This window comes from Ambystoma mexicanum, chromosome 7p (genome assembly GCF_040938575.1).
Source record: "Ambystoma mexicanum isolate Mex_15411 chromosome 7p, UKY_AmexF1_1, whole genome shotgun sequence".
Lineage (NCBI taxonomy): Eukaryota > Metazoa > Chordata > Amphibia > Caudata > Ambystomatidae > Ambystoma > Ambystoma mexicanum.
This window is the reverse complement of record NC_090939.1, coordinates 106235793-106252502: the sequence shown is the minus strand read 5'-3', so window position 1 is coordinate 106252502 and position 16710 is coordinate 106235793. Positions and strand designations below refer to the sequence as shown.

Below are 16710 nucleotides of genomic sequence, written 5' to 3'. Positions count from 1 at the left end.
GTGAGCATCTAGTGATGTCAGCGTTACAAAAAACACACAGCGAAAAGACAAGATTAATAGGCTCAAACTTTAAAGGTTTGCAAGGACACGTGTTTATATATGGTTTGGTAAAGACATTAGTACATAATATAAGACATGAAAAGTGACTAATGACTTAATTCATTTCAGGTAGTGTAAGTACCTATTTTCAGAGCGTCATACTGGGAAGATAGCTGAACAGAGCAGAAACAAGTCACTGACACGAAGGAAAGAGAAACTCCAAAGTTGTGTGATCAGAAAGGGTTTCCTTAATTTGTCGAGGTACGGGGGTCTAGGCCTTTCCATTGAGACACATCAATAGATTGCGCACAGAGGACGTTGATATGAGCCGTGCATTGGCATTGTGAAATGGGGCATGAGCGTCTAGTGATGTCAGTGTTGGGGGCGGGTAATCTGAATTAGTGCCGCAAGGGCACTTGAACTTGGGGCAATGGATCAACGGATAAGATTAGCACAAGACGGCGGTAACCAATCCGTAGTTTTTGCATGTGTTATAGTGCGAAAATCTCTGGTAAATTGCATTGGAATTGTTTTTAAGAACGATATATGTATGCTTGTAAATACAAGCCTGATCGATTGGGCCAATACCATTTCTGATCGAACTACCCCTTTAAATCTATAATGCACACGTGTTCCAATCGAAATTATGATAATATTAAAGTGGCATCTAGTGGATTGCTGGACTTTGCAACCTCTGCTTTGTTGTTTCAACGTGCTGCCTGTTGAACAGTCATTCAAAGGGGATACTAACTCTGAGCTGTGGGCCAACAGTATGTGCCTTTCCACACACAAATGTATCTATCCAGGGGTACTTAATTGCTCCACCATTGTTAAAAAAATCCTCTCCTGCGGCTTGAACTGAGACCCGATATGACCTGAGCTCCCTCTTATTTGTGGTTGATGTTATAAGGACAGATCAGGGAACTTCTTCCAGCCTCTAAGAAATGTTAGCTAAACTCCTACACTATCTCATTATTATTCTTGGGCAGCTATAGTCTCCTAAAAATTAACCTCTTTCAAATCCTGAGGGTAAGTGCCTCATAATAGTCCTGCAATCGTCATATTGGTACTCCAGACTCATCGGCTTGTATATGACTTCATTTGCCACTGACATTATGTATCTTTAATTTGTACGCTTGACCTCTTACTCCAGTAGTCATCTAAGTCTGTGGGTGGTGAGGTGGTACCCAGTGATTTTAACGAACCATTTTTTGGTCGAGGCATTTTTTTGAAAGAAACACATACACTGGAAAAAAAAAAAGAAAAAAAGAAAAAATATACATATATATATATAGAGAGAGAGAGAGGGTTAAGGGGGTAAAACGGGTGGGGAGGGGTTTGGGGTGGAGTTAACAACATAGAGAAACAGGGGGACCCCCACTAAAATTTTAAAAAATGTGTTTCGTTAAAAAATGCAAAATCACATAGATCCAGGTTGTCCTGTATAACAAACATGGTCCGCAGAGTTTTAGTAAAAAGGGTGTACGGTGATTGCAATGACCGATCCCCATTATAACAACACAAAAAGAGTTCTGGATGCTCCAGCCTCCACCAAATGTCAACCGCTATTTACTATTCCCCATCAGAGTGTTCTGGGTGGAGGCTCCTTTTCAGCATTGTTTTGTGGGAAAAGGGCTTTTGTCGCACTGAGATATTTCCTGCTTTACCAACACCTCTTCGCTTGAACGAGGTGTATAACTGTTTCATTTTTTGCAAGTGAAAGGAGGAAGCAAGAGATAAAAAACATGCAGAAGCAAACGGGGCATTCGTTGGTGGCATCGTCTGAGCTGCATCGGCAGCAAGAGGAGCGAGTGGAAAGAGAGAAGCATAGAAAACGCCGACTAGAGGAGCTGCTGACACGCCTACATATGGAGGACCAGAAGGTGAGTGATTTTGAAAATTTGAAAAATACATAAGCAACAAATGTCATCTACTGCAAAGGAGCCCTTGGTAACAACACAACCAAAAAAAAACAGCGGGCTGATGGATTGTCACGTCTCACTGTTGCCTAATCTGATGGGCTATTGTTCCTTAGCGGCTTTACTTCTGCTTTGTTACAGCTGAAATGCTCACTTGTTTTTCAGTAGGCATGTGCCAATCTGCTACATTGTCTCCTCATTCCTTTTGCAACCACTATTCCTGGGGTACTTGCTCAGATATGGCTTTTGTGGTGTTGTGGCAGTCCTTTCTATCATGGACAACTGATCCCAGGGCCTAGATGTACAATTGCCTACTCCTAATGTGTTTTACGTGTGAAATCGCCCAAGTTCAAATGTTTGCCCCAGCTGTAGAGTCAACCTAGAATGATCAAACCATAGTGCTGATCAAAAAGGGCCACGGCTTAATGCTCCTCAGAGCCAGCAGACACATGTCTGGGCAGTTTCTAGCACTTGCAGGAGAGTACTGAAATGAGTCGGTGAGTAATTTTGTGATTTGTTTGACATGTGCTCAAGGTTTCTTGGAAGCGTGGAGGTTTGTTGGTCTTTTGGGTGTTACTTCTGCTTGATCGACCCAAGAGACCTAAAACTAAAATCGCCTAACCAACTGTCAGAAGTGACAGATCCCAGAGTGGACTGTCTGCCTGGCGAATGAGGTGGACACACGTGGAAAGAGCAATCATGTGTGTGGGACATCCCTCAGGTCATACTTGAATGGCAAAATCAAACGTTGACGGCTGGAAGGTTTTGAATACATCATAACCACAGACACTGCTCTGGCCAACCCTCCATACCAACATTTTTCAGCCTGCCAAGCCATTACAGAAAGGGAAAGACCATATGCAAATCGGGCTTGGAACCACCCCAAAAGGGGCAGTCCAGCCTGAACTGCTCAGTCACATCCCTTCTCCACAAGACCACATGCATCCCAAGACATGTTTCAGCCTTGTTGGGCATCATCAGTGAGGGGTTAGCTTGGGTCTCTAGGCCCAACAGGCTTGGGACCCACGTCTGGGCATACTCGATCCACTCAAGCTGACTAATGCACATCGAAATGTTGATGGCTGGAAGGTTTTGAATAGATCATAACAACGGGCACAGCTCTGGGCAACCCTCCAGACTATCGTTTTTCAGCCTTCCAAACCATTGCAGAAGGGGAAAGACCATTTCCAAATCAGGCTTGGTCCCACCCCCAAAGGGGCCGTCCAACCCAAACTGCTCAGTCACATACCTTCTGCACGAGACCACAAGCATCCCCAGACATGTTTCAGCCTTGCTGGGCATCATCGGTGAGGGGTAGCTTGGGTCTCTAGGCCCAGCAGTCTTGGGAATCATGTTTGGGCATACCTGTCCCAATCAGGGGGGGACTAAAGCAAAACCAAACATTGATGGCTGAAAGGTTTTGAATAAATCATAACCACAAGCATGGCCACATACTGAAGGGCAGTTGCAGTGAGAAGGTCTAGTGTATTATTCGGACTACAAAGTGTAAACAATTACCTTAGAGTTTATTTTGTTGCATAGCTTGGGGTTCCAGTATAGGTGGCTGTGTTTGTATCTTGAATGTCACTGCATAAGGTTATGACACGCTTAATGCTTAACGCTTTATGCCACAGTAAGGCCACCACACAGCACTGATGGTGAGGAGCTGAGAGCGAGTGTTTGAGGCTGCAGGCCAACATCATAATCACCATTGTGCCGAAAGGACCTCAGTTAAGGCCTCCTTAGCACTGACTGTCCAACAACAAGCTGGGATAAGTGGCTGACCCTAATAACGCTTCTCTGTTGGAATAATTTTCAGGATGTAGGTTCCCTAGTGAGAATGCAGCCCTTCGTTGCTGCCCAAGCAGTCATTGGGTCCTGCCAGAAAACCTATGTGTATTCCTGTTGCGTTGTGGTTACTTGGTCCCTCTTAAGCGGTTGCTGGATAGAATAGAAAAATATTTATTGAGCGCAGTCTTATTCCCAGACAAACCAGTTTCAAGGTGGTTTACAAAGTCAAAAACCATAAACATACATAGCAGTTAAAACACCACCCCTTTTAAACCACTTCCCTCACCTGCAATTGCCTAGTTAGGTTAACAGGTGGTGCTAGGATGAATCCAGATAACTTTGAGACAACTGCTCTGTCTACTGTTCAACCAGCTTTTTCTACAGCACTGAACTGGCGAGGGCCTAAAATCTGCACGCCAACCTTACTTGGCCATCATCGGAGAAATAGGGTGATCCCTGTAAGTAGTTTTGGTATATTCCGCAGAATCTCTAGTAAGTGAAGGCTGTCTGTGGCAGGATTTACAAGTAAGCTGAAAATGTGCGAGAAGCAGGACAGTTATCAGGCCCAAAGTGGAGAAAATGTTATAGGAGCACAAATTAAATTTCTCCATAATGCACTCTTTGGCAAGAGATATGGCGATCTGGGCAGCTGATACACATGGAAACCATTTAAAAATACAGCCATGATTGCATCAAAACATGTCAAAACACAAGTAAAAAAAATAGACATCCAGTCTATGCCAGCAGTATTGGTAATTTGGGAAGGAGATACAAAAGGCTTGGAAATCCTTCCCAAAATCTGTAAAAACCCAGGTGGGATTACATTAGAACCACTTGAAAAACAAATTAATTTGCACCCAAATGGACTCCCAGAATAAGCCTTTTCCCAGCAGTAGGAAAATGTGTGTATTAGTTATTTCAAAAATATTTCTCCTTCAAGGGGTTTCCAGCTAAAGCCACCCAGAGCACCAGCACTTCTGTTCATTCACACCTTTCTGTGGTTAACTAATGAGTAATGCACACACATAGCATACTATTGCTTATTCAGCATACATTACATATTATTAGTAATTATTAGCGCCATCTGTGTATATTTAATGCTTCATATCATGAAGTATCCTAAACCTGCGTTCCTAGCCACCTGATTGGCTGGCTTCCCCCGCCAGGGTGATAATGATTATTTAATGCACACTATTGAGCATACCATCATTGTACTTCACCCTACATATTGTTATATGCCTGGACCTCCAAAACCACCACGTAGGATCTTTGTGTGCATAATGCACACCCCTGTTCTAAAACAAGCGTTTTCATCAAAAATCTCTATACTTTCATTCACCAAAGATCCCTCTGTCGTTTCCCATGGCTGTTACCCAATAATCCCCCTGGGGGTGGTACTTAGTGGGTGGTACTAGTTCTGCTGCCTGCGCAGAGTAATACGAAGGCAACCGTTTCTTTAGTCTGACCCAGTATTCTACCTACACAAGACCCACAATGGCTGCATCCATATGCTTCTCATCAGCGTCTTGACTGATAGTTGAGGTCCCACCAGTACCTCACCTCCCTCCAAGGCATCCTCTTCAACATTTTTCCTTTCGTCCTCTTCTCCCTCATAAGTTGCACAATCATGAACAATGTATTCAGGTATCACTGACTCGGCTACAAATGTCACAGGATTGACTAGGTGATACTGCACAGGATGTATCAATGCATTTGATAAGATAACCTAGTACCCCGAAACTCTTTGGGTCGTTGAGTCTACTTGGATTTTTCCAAGTTCGCAAAGACTGCATGCTCCCTGTACAATGTCACCGGGCAACCCATGGTAATGGTTAAAGGCCTTTGAATTGCAAAAGCCACTGTCGCTAAAGCTTGCTCGCAAGGGAACTGTCCCTAGATCACTGGGTCTTTTAGTCCACTATAATATGCTAAAAGTTTATGGCCTAGCAATGTTTGCTGGGTCAGGACCGGTGCTACCTGCCTGTTCAAATGAGAAAGTGAATAAAAAAAAGGTTTCTTGGAGTCACCAAGACTGAAGCATTGGCGATTTGTAGCTTTGCGTTCCTGAAAGCAGGTCACCATTTCTTCAGACCATTCTTTTGGACCCTTTATCTTCTGCGCTTTCTTAAGTCCCTGCAGTAAAGGGCATCACGTAACTAGAGTAGTCAAATGTCCACAATCTGCAATAGTTACAGAGCCCGAAAAAACGGCTGCATTTGTTTCACTGTGACTGGGTGAGGTGTATTCTGAACGGCAGTGGCTCTCTCTGGCATAACCTTAGTTCCTGCAGGTGATATCACTTTCCCCAAATATAATAACTTTGTTTGGCAGTACTGCAATTTTACTTTGCCATCTCTGTACCCCTTCTCCGTAAGCAGGGTGAGGAGTGTTATTGAATCTCCTCAACACTGCTCTTCTGAAGTGCTACAGACTAGTAAACCGTCCACATACTGGATTATTGTATTGAACACATGTACATTTCTCAAATCCATCTGAACCACCCTCTTAAAACCACTCGAAGATTCACAGTACCCTTTGGGCAACCTTATGTACTCAAATCTCTGATCAGGATAGGTAAACGCATGAGGTACAGAGAATCAAGGAGTAAGGGGATCAAGAAAAATGCATTTTTTAAATCAATCACTAAAGGGGTCAATCCAGTATGGATATTACAGAGAATGGTGGCAGGATTCGGTACCACCAGAAATTCCACCTGAACAATATTATTGCGGGGCGCAAATCCTGGACCATCCTCCAACTGGACCCCTTTGCTTTCTTCACAGGGTGGATGGCCGTGTTACATGGGGACACTACATGGGGACACAGAAGGTTATATTATGCCTTGCTTCAACAACGCCATAATGGTCTCGTAAATCCCTTTGTTCGTCTCTCTAGACATGGGGTACTTCTTAACCCGTGGTAATATCACACCAGGTTTCAATTCTTTTCACACTGCTCCAATACTCCTTGGCAGCCCCACATCATGTGGATTGCTGGTATATAAATGGTCCGGTACCTTTTCCAAATCCTCCTTCCAATGTGGCGATGTATTTTTAACGATGAGCATGGTCTGTGGTACTTCCGGTTGCTCCATCGCTATCTGGCAAAGCACCCCAATCTCAAAAACCATCTCTCCTGTGTCTTCGAACAATTGTTCGTCAGACACGTCCCTTAGCGATAAGGTCGGATCGATGCACAGAACTGCTCCTCACTCTCCGCCTTCCTCATCAGTCCCTGAGAGAGCCACCCTGTTATTCTTTATCATGACAATGGTGCCTGGTGTTACCTCCTGCAGCACAACAGGCCAAAACAAAAACTCAATCGGTACCCGCCATGTCTGATCTTTAATTCCTGGGACCTAACTCAACAAAACTATTACCCCATAAAGAAACAAAGTTGAATGTACAGGCACCCCCCTTACCGCTCTGTCACTACAATATGCATGCAAATGCGCTGCTTCTCTTACTGGATGCAAACCGGAAATCGAGCATACTATGCCTTACTCGGTGAAAGCAATCAACATTCGCAACTTACTCAAGAGGTCTGTACCAAGGAGATTTGCTGAGGTATCTTTGCATTGCAACAAAGGAGCAGATACATTTTGTGTACCTACCTTGATACGTAGATCTTCAGTATAAGGAACCAACAGGATTGCCCTAGAGAATCCCTATGTGTCCATCATTTTGCCTGAAAAGGGGAACTCACCTTCCTTAATGCACGTTTTTTTTGGCCCCCATATCGACCATGAATGAGAACATTCAATCACCTACCTGCACACCTATTCGGGGTTCCTCTTCCGGATCACTAGTAACAGACAGTACCGGTCACATCAGAGATCCCTGTGGGCTGTCCTACCGTTGGTACATATTAGGACCAGGGAGCGAAAAAGGACTGCATCCAAAAACACTTGCTCAGTGCAATGAGTAACCATTCCTTGGGGTAAGGGATTTTTCTCCTATGTGTGTACCGGTGCATGCGCTGGCATAGTTGGTGGGATCTTATAGGTATGTGCAGCCCCAGTTGCTGGGTTCTGTTAAATGTATACCTGCTGCGAATGTACAGAGCCTTCGGGATATGGCAGGGTTGGGGATTGCATCTGCTGAGCTCTCGCTTTAAAATAATGTGACCTGTCTCGACAATCTCGTGACATGTGTCCCAAACTTCCGCATGACCAACACTGAATCCCATAAAACCCTCCATAGTTATTTCCCATTGGCCCATTAAGCTGGGGACTGTGACAGTGTGACAATGTGGAGACTATCTCTTCACTATCTGTTACGTGCCTGAATGTTATAGTCTGCAAGATCTTGATCCCAAATTCAGGAAGTAAACATAGGGAAGTGTTGATGTATGGCCTTTCCTCTAAAGGTGACTCTCTGTTTTTTGGTTACCTAGGAGACAAACGTCTTGGAAGGGGAGAAAAACGACGTCCGTTACGAGTGGGCTTATTAGCTGAAGACGGATGAGTTTAGGAGAAGTTTGGTTAGAAATTATTGCGCCGTTGCGCACTGAAAACTGTTATAAGTTAAAGAACTGTTCGCGAGTTGGCTAGCGTTAATTATTGTTGCACAACGCTCGACTGGAGATCAGGCCGAAGCGAGCGTTTTTTCAACGGAGTGGGGACTTGCCCGCAATGCCGGAGAAGACAAAGTTGAGGCGGCGGGACTGTGGCTTAACCGCAATGTCGGAGAAGACAAAGTTGAGTTAGTGGGGTGTGGCTCACCCACAACGTCGAAGGAGGCAGCGGATCGCAGCTGTCGAGTCAGCTTATCTACGCAAGCAAGACAAAGTGAGTAACGCCCCATAAGGAAGTAGAAAACCCACTAGCAGAAGAGAGGGGCGGTTACATTTGAACCAATCGTCTGTGTGACACGCCCCAAAACAAAGCATCTAGTCCGCAGAGGTACAGCTCTTGTTCATGTAACAATAAGATAAAGACTGCCGCAAGCGGTTTTAACAGCCAAGGAATAAACGTTGTTAAGTGAGCGTATAATTGTTCTACGACAGACTGTATCCACATACGGGCCTCCATGGGCTGGGTCTGTAAGTCAGAAAGGAGGATTAGTAAATGTGAAGACTATGAGAGAAACGTACGCTATTTAGGTATAAGGATATGAAAGAGACTATTCTTAAAGGAACAGTTGCAAGTGACTTTTGCATATGGAACAATACTGAAGTTTGAAGGTACCAAAAGGGGCAGAAGGGAATTCTTAAAGAGACAGTAACTAAGATACGTGAAAAGAAATTGCAAAGAAAGAAGAATGTATAGGAGTAGATGAACTTTCTATAACTCGAAGAAGAAGGGAGGTAACAGAGTTCAAAGGAAAACACAAGACACCAGAGATCACTTACCTTAAGCTGCAGAAGGTCTTGCATAAGATCCGAGGGACTCTTCAATTACACGCATCCTTTACTGCTGGAAAAGAGAAGAGAAAAGACGTATCCTTTGCGTTAAGCCTAAAAAGAAAAAAAAAGAGGTATTAATAAAAGAAGTGGATTCTCCTTGAAATCCATACATCTACTTATTGGCTCAGAGTATTTATTCACAAACTAAGCAAACAGTGACATTTGGTGTCAGAAGTGGGATAGAGAGAGCGCCATGGAGGACCTTATTAAAACCCTAACTGAGGGTCAAAAACTATTACAACAGGCCCTACAAATGCAAACCCAACAAGCTCAAGCTGACAGACTCGCATTCCAACAAGCGTTACAAATGCAACAGGCCCAACTTTTGGAAGTCACGAATGCCAGAAACAACACTCAAGTTCCCACCTCAGTGTTACAAAAATACTCGACTGGTGAAGACCCGGCTCATTTTTTTGTAAATTTTGAAAGAGTAGCTCGTAATGCACAGTGGCCCGCCGAGAGATGGTGCCATTACATCGCACCATTAATGACCGGCGAAATGCAGTGTGCCTACCAAGCAGCGAATCCCGCGGGTGATACCGGTTATGGAGACATGAAGAAAGTGGTGTTGGAACGAATGGGTCATGATGAGGAAACATATCGAATAAAATTCCGAGATGTTAAATTACTTGGAGAAGAAACGCCGAGACAAATGTTTTACAGAGTAAAAGAATTAGCCGAAAAGTGGTTACAACCTACAATGTCTTCCCCGACAGAAATAACTGAAAAAGTGATTTTGGAACAGTTCATTGAAGCCCTACCTGGTCCAGTACAAAGGTGGGTTAGACAACACCATCGTCTAACACTGTCTGAAGCTGTGGAGGTAGCCTCCGCTTATCAGAAGGCTGGACAGGGTAAAGCTTGGTCCTATACAACAAATACTAGACCTCATACGTTTGCGAATAAAGTTATGACACAACCAAAGTGGCCACATTCGATGCTGAGGAAACCCGAAGGGGAAATTATACGCTCCAGACCCAACAGTGAAGGTCCTAGCAACTATCGTCAGTCACCAACAGCTGTCCGAGGACCACAGTGTTTCGATTGTGGGGAGTGGGGCCACCTTGCCAGGTTCTGTCCAAAGAAACCAAAGACGGAACCAATGGATGTGGGTGTTCTTGAGTCCATTAAGGAGGCTGACACCTATGAACAAACACCGGGAAGGCAGTCACAATATCTGTATACTTGTGATGCGGAGGTGGAAGGGAAACACACCACAGCCTTGGTCGATTCAGGAAGTCTACAGACCGCCGTAACGACAGATCTGGTAGGTGAAAATTATTGTTCATCTGGGGAGATACCTATTCGATGTGTCCACGGGGACATAAAGGCCTATCCTTCAAAGAAGGTTCAGATAAAGATGGCCGGGGAAACTATGAATGTGAGAGCTGCGGTGTTACCTGTTTTACCCAAACCTTTATTAATTGGAACGGATATACCAACATTTTCTAAATTAGTCCACGAAATAGAGAAGAACTGGTTGGAAACGGCCCCTTTCCATAAAGAAGAAATACTTACGCCAATGGTTAAGACCCAGAAAAGTAGGAAGATAAAAAGGGCGTTAAAACAGGAGTGGAAGGAAAAAAATAGTTGCCCGATCGCAGTTGACTGGAGGCTAGATGAGGATGGAGATAGCTTTAGGTCAGCCCAGAGCTTAGATCCATTGTTGCAATATGCCAGAGAGAGGGCATTAGAGGACCCATCAGGGCAAGATCCACACTTTATGAAAGAAAATGGGTTGTTGTACAGAGTAACCAAATCTCGGAACGGCGAGGATCTAAAGCAACTGGTGATATCCAAAAAATTCTACAAGACTGTCTTAGAAGTCGCCCACATACAAGTTGGAGAAGGTCATCTAGGAACGGAAAAGACTACTAAGAAGATTCTGGACAGATTTTATTGGCCAGGAGTGTACAATCAAGTGGTTAAATTTTGTCAATCCTGTGAGGAGTGCCAAAAGAAGAATAGGGCCAATATAAAAAAAGCACCACTACAACCGATGCCTCTCGTTGTAGATCCCTTTAGCCGGATAGGAGTCGATATTATGGGGCCTTTAGAACCAACAAAGAGGGGCCATAAGTATATTCTGGTAGTAGTAGACTATGCAACCAGATATCCGGAGGCATTTCCATTAAAAGCCACGAATACACAACAGATATGTGATGTGCTTATTCCCTTTATAGGACGAGTTGGAATTCCCCGAGAGATCATCACCGATCGTGGTTCCAATTTCATGTCTAATGTCCTTGAACAAGTCTGTGCGACGCTAAAAATTGAACACCTAAAAACAGCGGTTTACCACCCACAAACAGATGGTTTAGTTGAACGCTATAACCAAACCATCAAACAAATGTTAAAGAAGACAACTGTTCCTGGGAATAAAGATTGGGATAGAATCTTACCATGGATACTGATGACTTTAAGGAACACTCCTCAATCCTCAACAGGATTTTCACCGTTTGAGCTGTTATTCGGAAGACCGGTCCGGACTCTGCTGGACATTCTAAAAGAGAATTGGGAGGAGCAATCGGAACAGGAGATAACCCTAACAGAATATGCGTCTCAGCTAAAGGAAAGGATTGAGAAATTACAGGCTGTAGCTAGAGACAATCTACTTCAAGCTCAATTAAATCAGGAAAGACATTATAATCAGAAATCACAATTGAGAACCTTCAACGTGGGGGAACACGTATTGGTGCTATTGCCTACGTCAGAGAACAAGATGTTAGCGGCTTGGAAAGGGCCGTATGAAATACAAGAGGTCCTAGGCCCTTTGACGTATAAAGTGAGACAACCAGGGAGGAGGATACCCTGTCAGACGTATCATGTGAACTTACTTAAAAGATGGATACCTCCCACCCAAACCGTCGCCATGATAACGCTAGATGTGGCCCCAGAAGAACATTTCCCAAAATTTAAAGAAACAATAGGTCTAGAAGGCCTGAATATTAATCCGGAGCTAACAAATACCCAGAAAAAGGAATTATCCCATTTATTACAAGGCTTTTCGGAGATATTCTCCTCACTACCCGGAAAAACTATGTTAACTCACCACCGGATCGTTACCAAACCGGAGACCATAATAAGACTCAGACCATATCGAATTCCGGAAACAAAAATAAAGGCCTTCAACCAAGAGGTACAGGAAATGTTAGAGTTAGGAATCATTGAGCCATCCCATAGTGAATGGAGCTCTCCTGTAGTACTAGTTCCGAAACCAGATGGCAGTGTAAGATTCTGCATGGACTTTAGAAAACTAAATGAAATATCTAAATTCGACGCTTATCCCATGCCAAGGATCGAAGATTTATTAAACAATCTAGGAAAAGCCAAGTTCCTGACTACCATTGACTTAACCAAAGGTTATTGGCAGATCCCATTATCACCTTCAGATAAGGAAAAGACAGCATTTGCCACTCCTACGGGGTTGTACCAATTCACGGTGTTACCCTTCGGGTTACATGGAGCACCAGCAACGTTTCAACGATTAATGAACTACCTCACCAGAGGTCATGAACAATATGTCGGAGCTTATCTAGATGACATTATAATTTATAGTAACACCTGGTCAGATCATCTACGACATTTAGAAAGTATGTTTAAAACCCTAAAACAAGCTGGTCTACACATAAATCCCAAGAAAACCCATGTGGCTACATATCACACTAAATACCTAGGATATTATGTGGGTCAAGGTATAATCAAGCCCCAAGAGGAGAAGATAAGCGCTATTAAGCAGTTAAAATTCCCGGGAACTCCAAAGCAAGTTAGAGCCTTCTTGGGATTTGTGGGTTATTATAGGAGGTTTATCCCACATTTTTCCACATTAGCCGCTCCTCTAACAAATTTGTTAAAGAAAACCTCTCTCACGAAAAAGAATTGGCAAACCAAGGAGACTCTGCAAGCTTTCAATGAACTAAAAGAGGCCCTAACCACTAAGCCTGTTTTACACTGTCCAGATTTTGAGGCCCCGTTCTTCCTTCAGACGGATGCGTCAGGTACAGGCATTGGGGCAGTATTGTTCCAAAATCAAGGAGAGGAAGAAAGGCCAATACTGTTCATTAGTCGGAAACTCTTACCACATGAGTTGAGTTACCCCACAATAGAAAAAGAGTGCTTGGCAGTCAAGTGGGCCATTGATGCCCTTCGGTATTACCTATTGGGAAGAGAATTTACTTTAATAACAGACCACGCTCCCTTAGTCTGGCTTGCCCGTAATAAAGATTCAAACCAGAGGGTACTCAGATGGTTCCTTTCCCTCCAGCCCTTCTCTTTTAAAACTGTTCATAAACCTGGGAAACTAATGATACAAGCTGATTTCTTATCCAGGGCTGAAACCCTTCCCAAGCGTAAGGGCTTAGTAGAGGGGGTGTGACAGTGTGACAATGTGGAGACTATCTCTTCACTATCTGTTACGTGCCTGAATGTTATAGTCTGCAAGATCTTGATCCCAAATTCAGGAAGTAAACATAGGGAAGTGTTGATGTATGGCCTTTCCTCTAAAGGTGACTCTCTGTTTTTTGATTACCTAGGAGACAAACGTCTTGGAAGGGGAGAAAAACGACGTCCGTTACGAGTGGGCTTATTAGCTGAAGACGGATGAGTTTAGGAGAAGTTTGGTTAGAAATTATTGCGCTGTTGCGCACTGAAAACTGTTATAAGTTAAAGAACTGTTCGCGAGTTGGCTAGCGTTAATTATTGTTGCACAACGCTCGACTGGAGATCAGGCCGAAGCGAGCGTTGTTTCAACGGAGTGGGGACTTGCCCGCAATGCCGGAGAAGACAAAGTTGAGGCGGCGGGACTGTGGCTTAACCGCAATGTCGGAGAAGACAAAGTTGAGTTAGTGGGGTGTGGCTCACCCACAACGTCGAAGGAGGCAGCGGATCGCAGCTGTCGAGTCAGCTTATCTACGCAAGCAAGACAGAAAGTGAGTAACGCCCCATAAGGAAGTAGAAAACCCACTAGCAGAAGAGAGGGGCGGTTACATTTGAACCAATCGTCTGTGTGACACGCCCCAAAACAAAGCATCTAGTCCGCAGAGGTACAGCTCTTGTTCATGTAACAATAAGATAAAGACTGCCGCAAGCGGTTTAAAAAACAAAGAAATAAACGTTGTTAAGTGAGCGTATAATTGTTCTACGACAGACTGTATCCACATACGGGCCTCCATGGGCTGGGTCTGTAAGTCAGAAAGGAGGATTAGTAAATGTTAAGACTATGAGAGAAACGTACGCTATTTAGGTATAAGGATATGAAAGAGACTATTCTTAAAGGAACAGTTGCAAGTGACTTTTGCATATGGAACAATACTGAAGTTTGAAGGTACCAAAAGGGGCAGAAGGGAATTCTTAAAGAGACAGTAACTAAGATACGTGAAAAGAAATTGCAAAGAAAGAAGAATGTATAGGAGTAGATGAACTTTCTATAACTCGAAGAAGAAGGGAGGTAACAGAGTTCAAAGGAAAACACAAGACACCAGAGATCACTTACCTTAAGCTGCAGAAGGTCTTGCATAGGATCCGAGGGACTCTTCAGTTACACGCATCCTTTACTGCTGGAAAAGAGAAGAGAAAAGATGTATCCTTTGCGTTAAGCCTAAAAAGAAAAAAAAAAGAGGTATTAATAAAAGAAGTGGATTCTCCTTGAAATCCATACATCTACTTATTGGCTCAGAGTATTTATTCACAAACTAAGCAAACAGTGACAGGGACCCATTCCTCTGAACCCACCAAATGACCCACTTGTCTGTGGAAATCGTCCCCTACCCCTAGGAAACCCTCTCATTTGCCTTGGACCAGGGGCATACCTGTTCGTCCAACCCTGTGTCATACCTGAGTCACCATGTCCCTGTTGTCCCAATCCCCACTGCTGTCTCTCCATGAAGCTAGTAATCACTAGTCCTTCCAAACAAATCTTTGCCAATTTTTTCTGAACGTTGGCCTCTGCCTTCTCTGCCTGATCTATATTCTTCTTTTCCTTTTCTTGCCTCCTTTTACAAAAATGCACAATATGGGCCCAAATTGCTATCCAACTCTTGGGCTCCATCCCTACCACTTTATCTAGATCGTGCTGGACTTCCTTGGGGAGTCCCTTCTTTAGCATGTGGTAGAAAATCACCACATTTTTGTCCCATTCTTTTCCAGTCTCTGTCCTCCACATCTCCTGAATTAACTCTGTGTGCAGCAGGATCATCCAACTTCATAGTTTTTGTTAAAATAGATTCTATATCCGGCTTATCGGGTTACATAATCCACAGGGCTCCCCATATCTGCACCCTGCAATTATTACAAACTGCTCCATCGGAAGCATTTGAATCCAACTGAACTCCCGGATAGGATACCCTGCTCTCTTCCAAAGCTCGTCTGACCGCTCCCCCATTGGAGCCGTGAATAAGCTTTTCATGCCCCCTGTGGGCAACATCGCACCAGTGGTTTGTTTCTCTAACGCATAACTCCATTTCCCTGCCCCTACAGTGAGCGAAGGGAATGTCTGCATCAAATTATTCCAGTCCAGGTGTGACCACGGGACATCATTCGCCTTTTTAAGACCCTTCTTGAGCAACGGAAAGTGAGTTGCACCAGCTTTTAGAGGGGCTTCCCCATCTCTTCCCTACTACGTAGTACAGCCATGCAAGTACCCTGGCACTGCCTAAGACTCCATGGTGTATTCTCTGTTGCTGCTCCTGGAGTGGGAGGTAGGGAGGCTACACCCTGCTCTCCCTGCTCGATATCCAATTTCCACTTCTCTTAGTCTCCTACACCTGTTATTCCTTCCCCCGACACTGCTACAGGCATGGAAGCATACTCGGCACTATCATAGGGTGCCGGCTTCAGTCCTCCCTTCTCGAATCCTGTACCCATGACAACATTCCTGTTCTCCATGTCCACATTGACCCCCTTAATAATCAATTTATCCAACCTAACAAGAACTTGTCCAGGCCTCCGCCTTCCTTCCTCCACATCCTTTGCCTGTCTATTTACTTCTTCCCGTTCTTCATTTCTCTGCCACCGTAACAGCTTTATCTGTCCCTCTGGTAGTCTCTGCACTTTTCCATTTTGTCCTGCTCCTCTGTCTCTACAACCCTTTGCAATTTATCCTCTATCTGATTTGAAAAAGGCATAGTCTCCCCTTTCCCCCTCATTCTCAACCCTTCATCTACTCTCTGACTGCCGGCCTCACTCTTTCTTGTTCCTCCACCCTCAATCTTTCTGCTAATCTAGTAGTCCGGGGGTTGGGGGAGGGGGAGGTTTTCCCTTTCCACCTTCCGTTTTCATCCTTTCTATAGCCCTAACTATTGAAGGAATTACCCTTCCACTTTCCTCGCTGTCCCATTTCCTAGGAATCGTAGCCGACGGAGGCATTTCTTGTGTCCGTCTCGCAACCACTGGAGTGCCCACTGAGCAAAATGGAGGTTCGAAACTCGGGGTCTGTATACCCTTCTGCAGGCGATAAAGGATACCACCTATATGGGGCGGGGCAGAAGGAATTTCTGCACACTCCTATTTCAGCCCCTCTTCGGAGATGTTAATATTATGGCCCTTCCTGCCTTTTTCG

General features: G+C 44.2%; 1 protein-coding gene across 1 annotated transcript in view; it reads left to right on the top strand.

The window, feature by feature from the left end:
* Positions 1-16710, top strand: part of CCDC191 (coiled-coil domain containing 191) — a 299595-nt gene that overhangs the window by 147616 nt on the left and 135269 nt on the right. The window contains exon 7 of the mRNA XM_069635893.1: positions 1757-1922. Coding sequence (XP_069491994.1) covers positions 1757-1922 — 166 coding nt within the window. The remainder of the gene's footprint in view (positions 1-1756; positions 1923-16710) is intronic.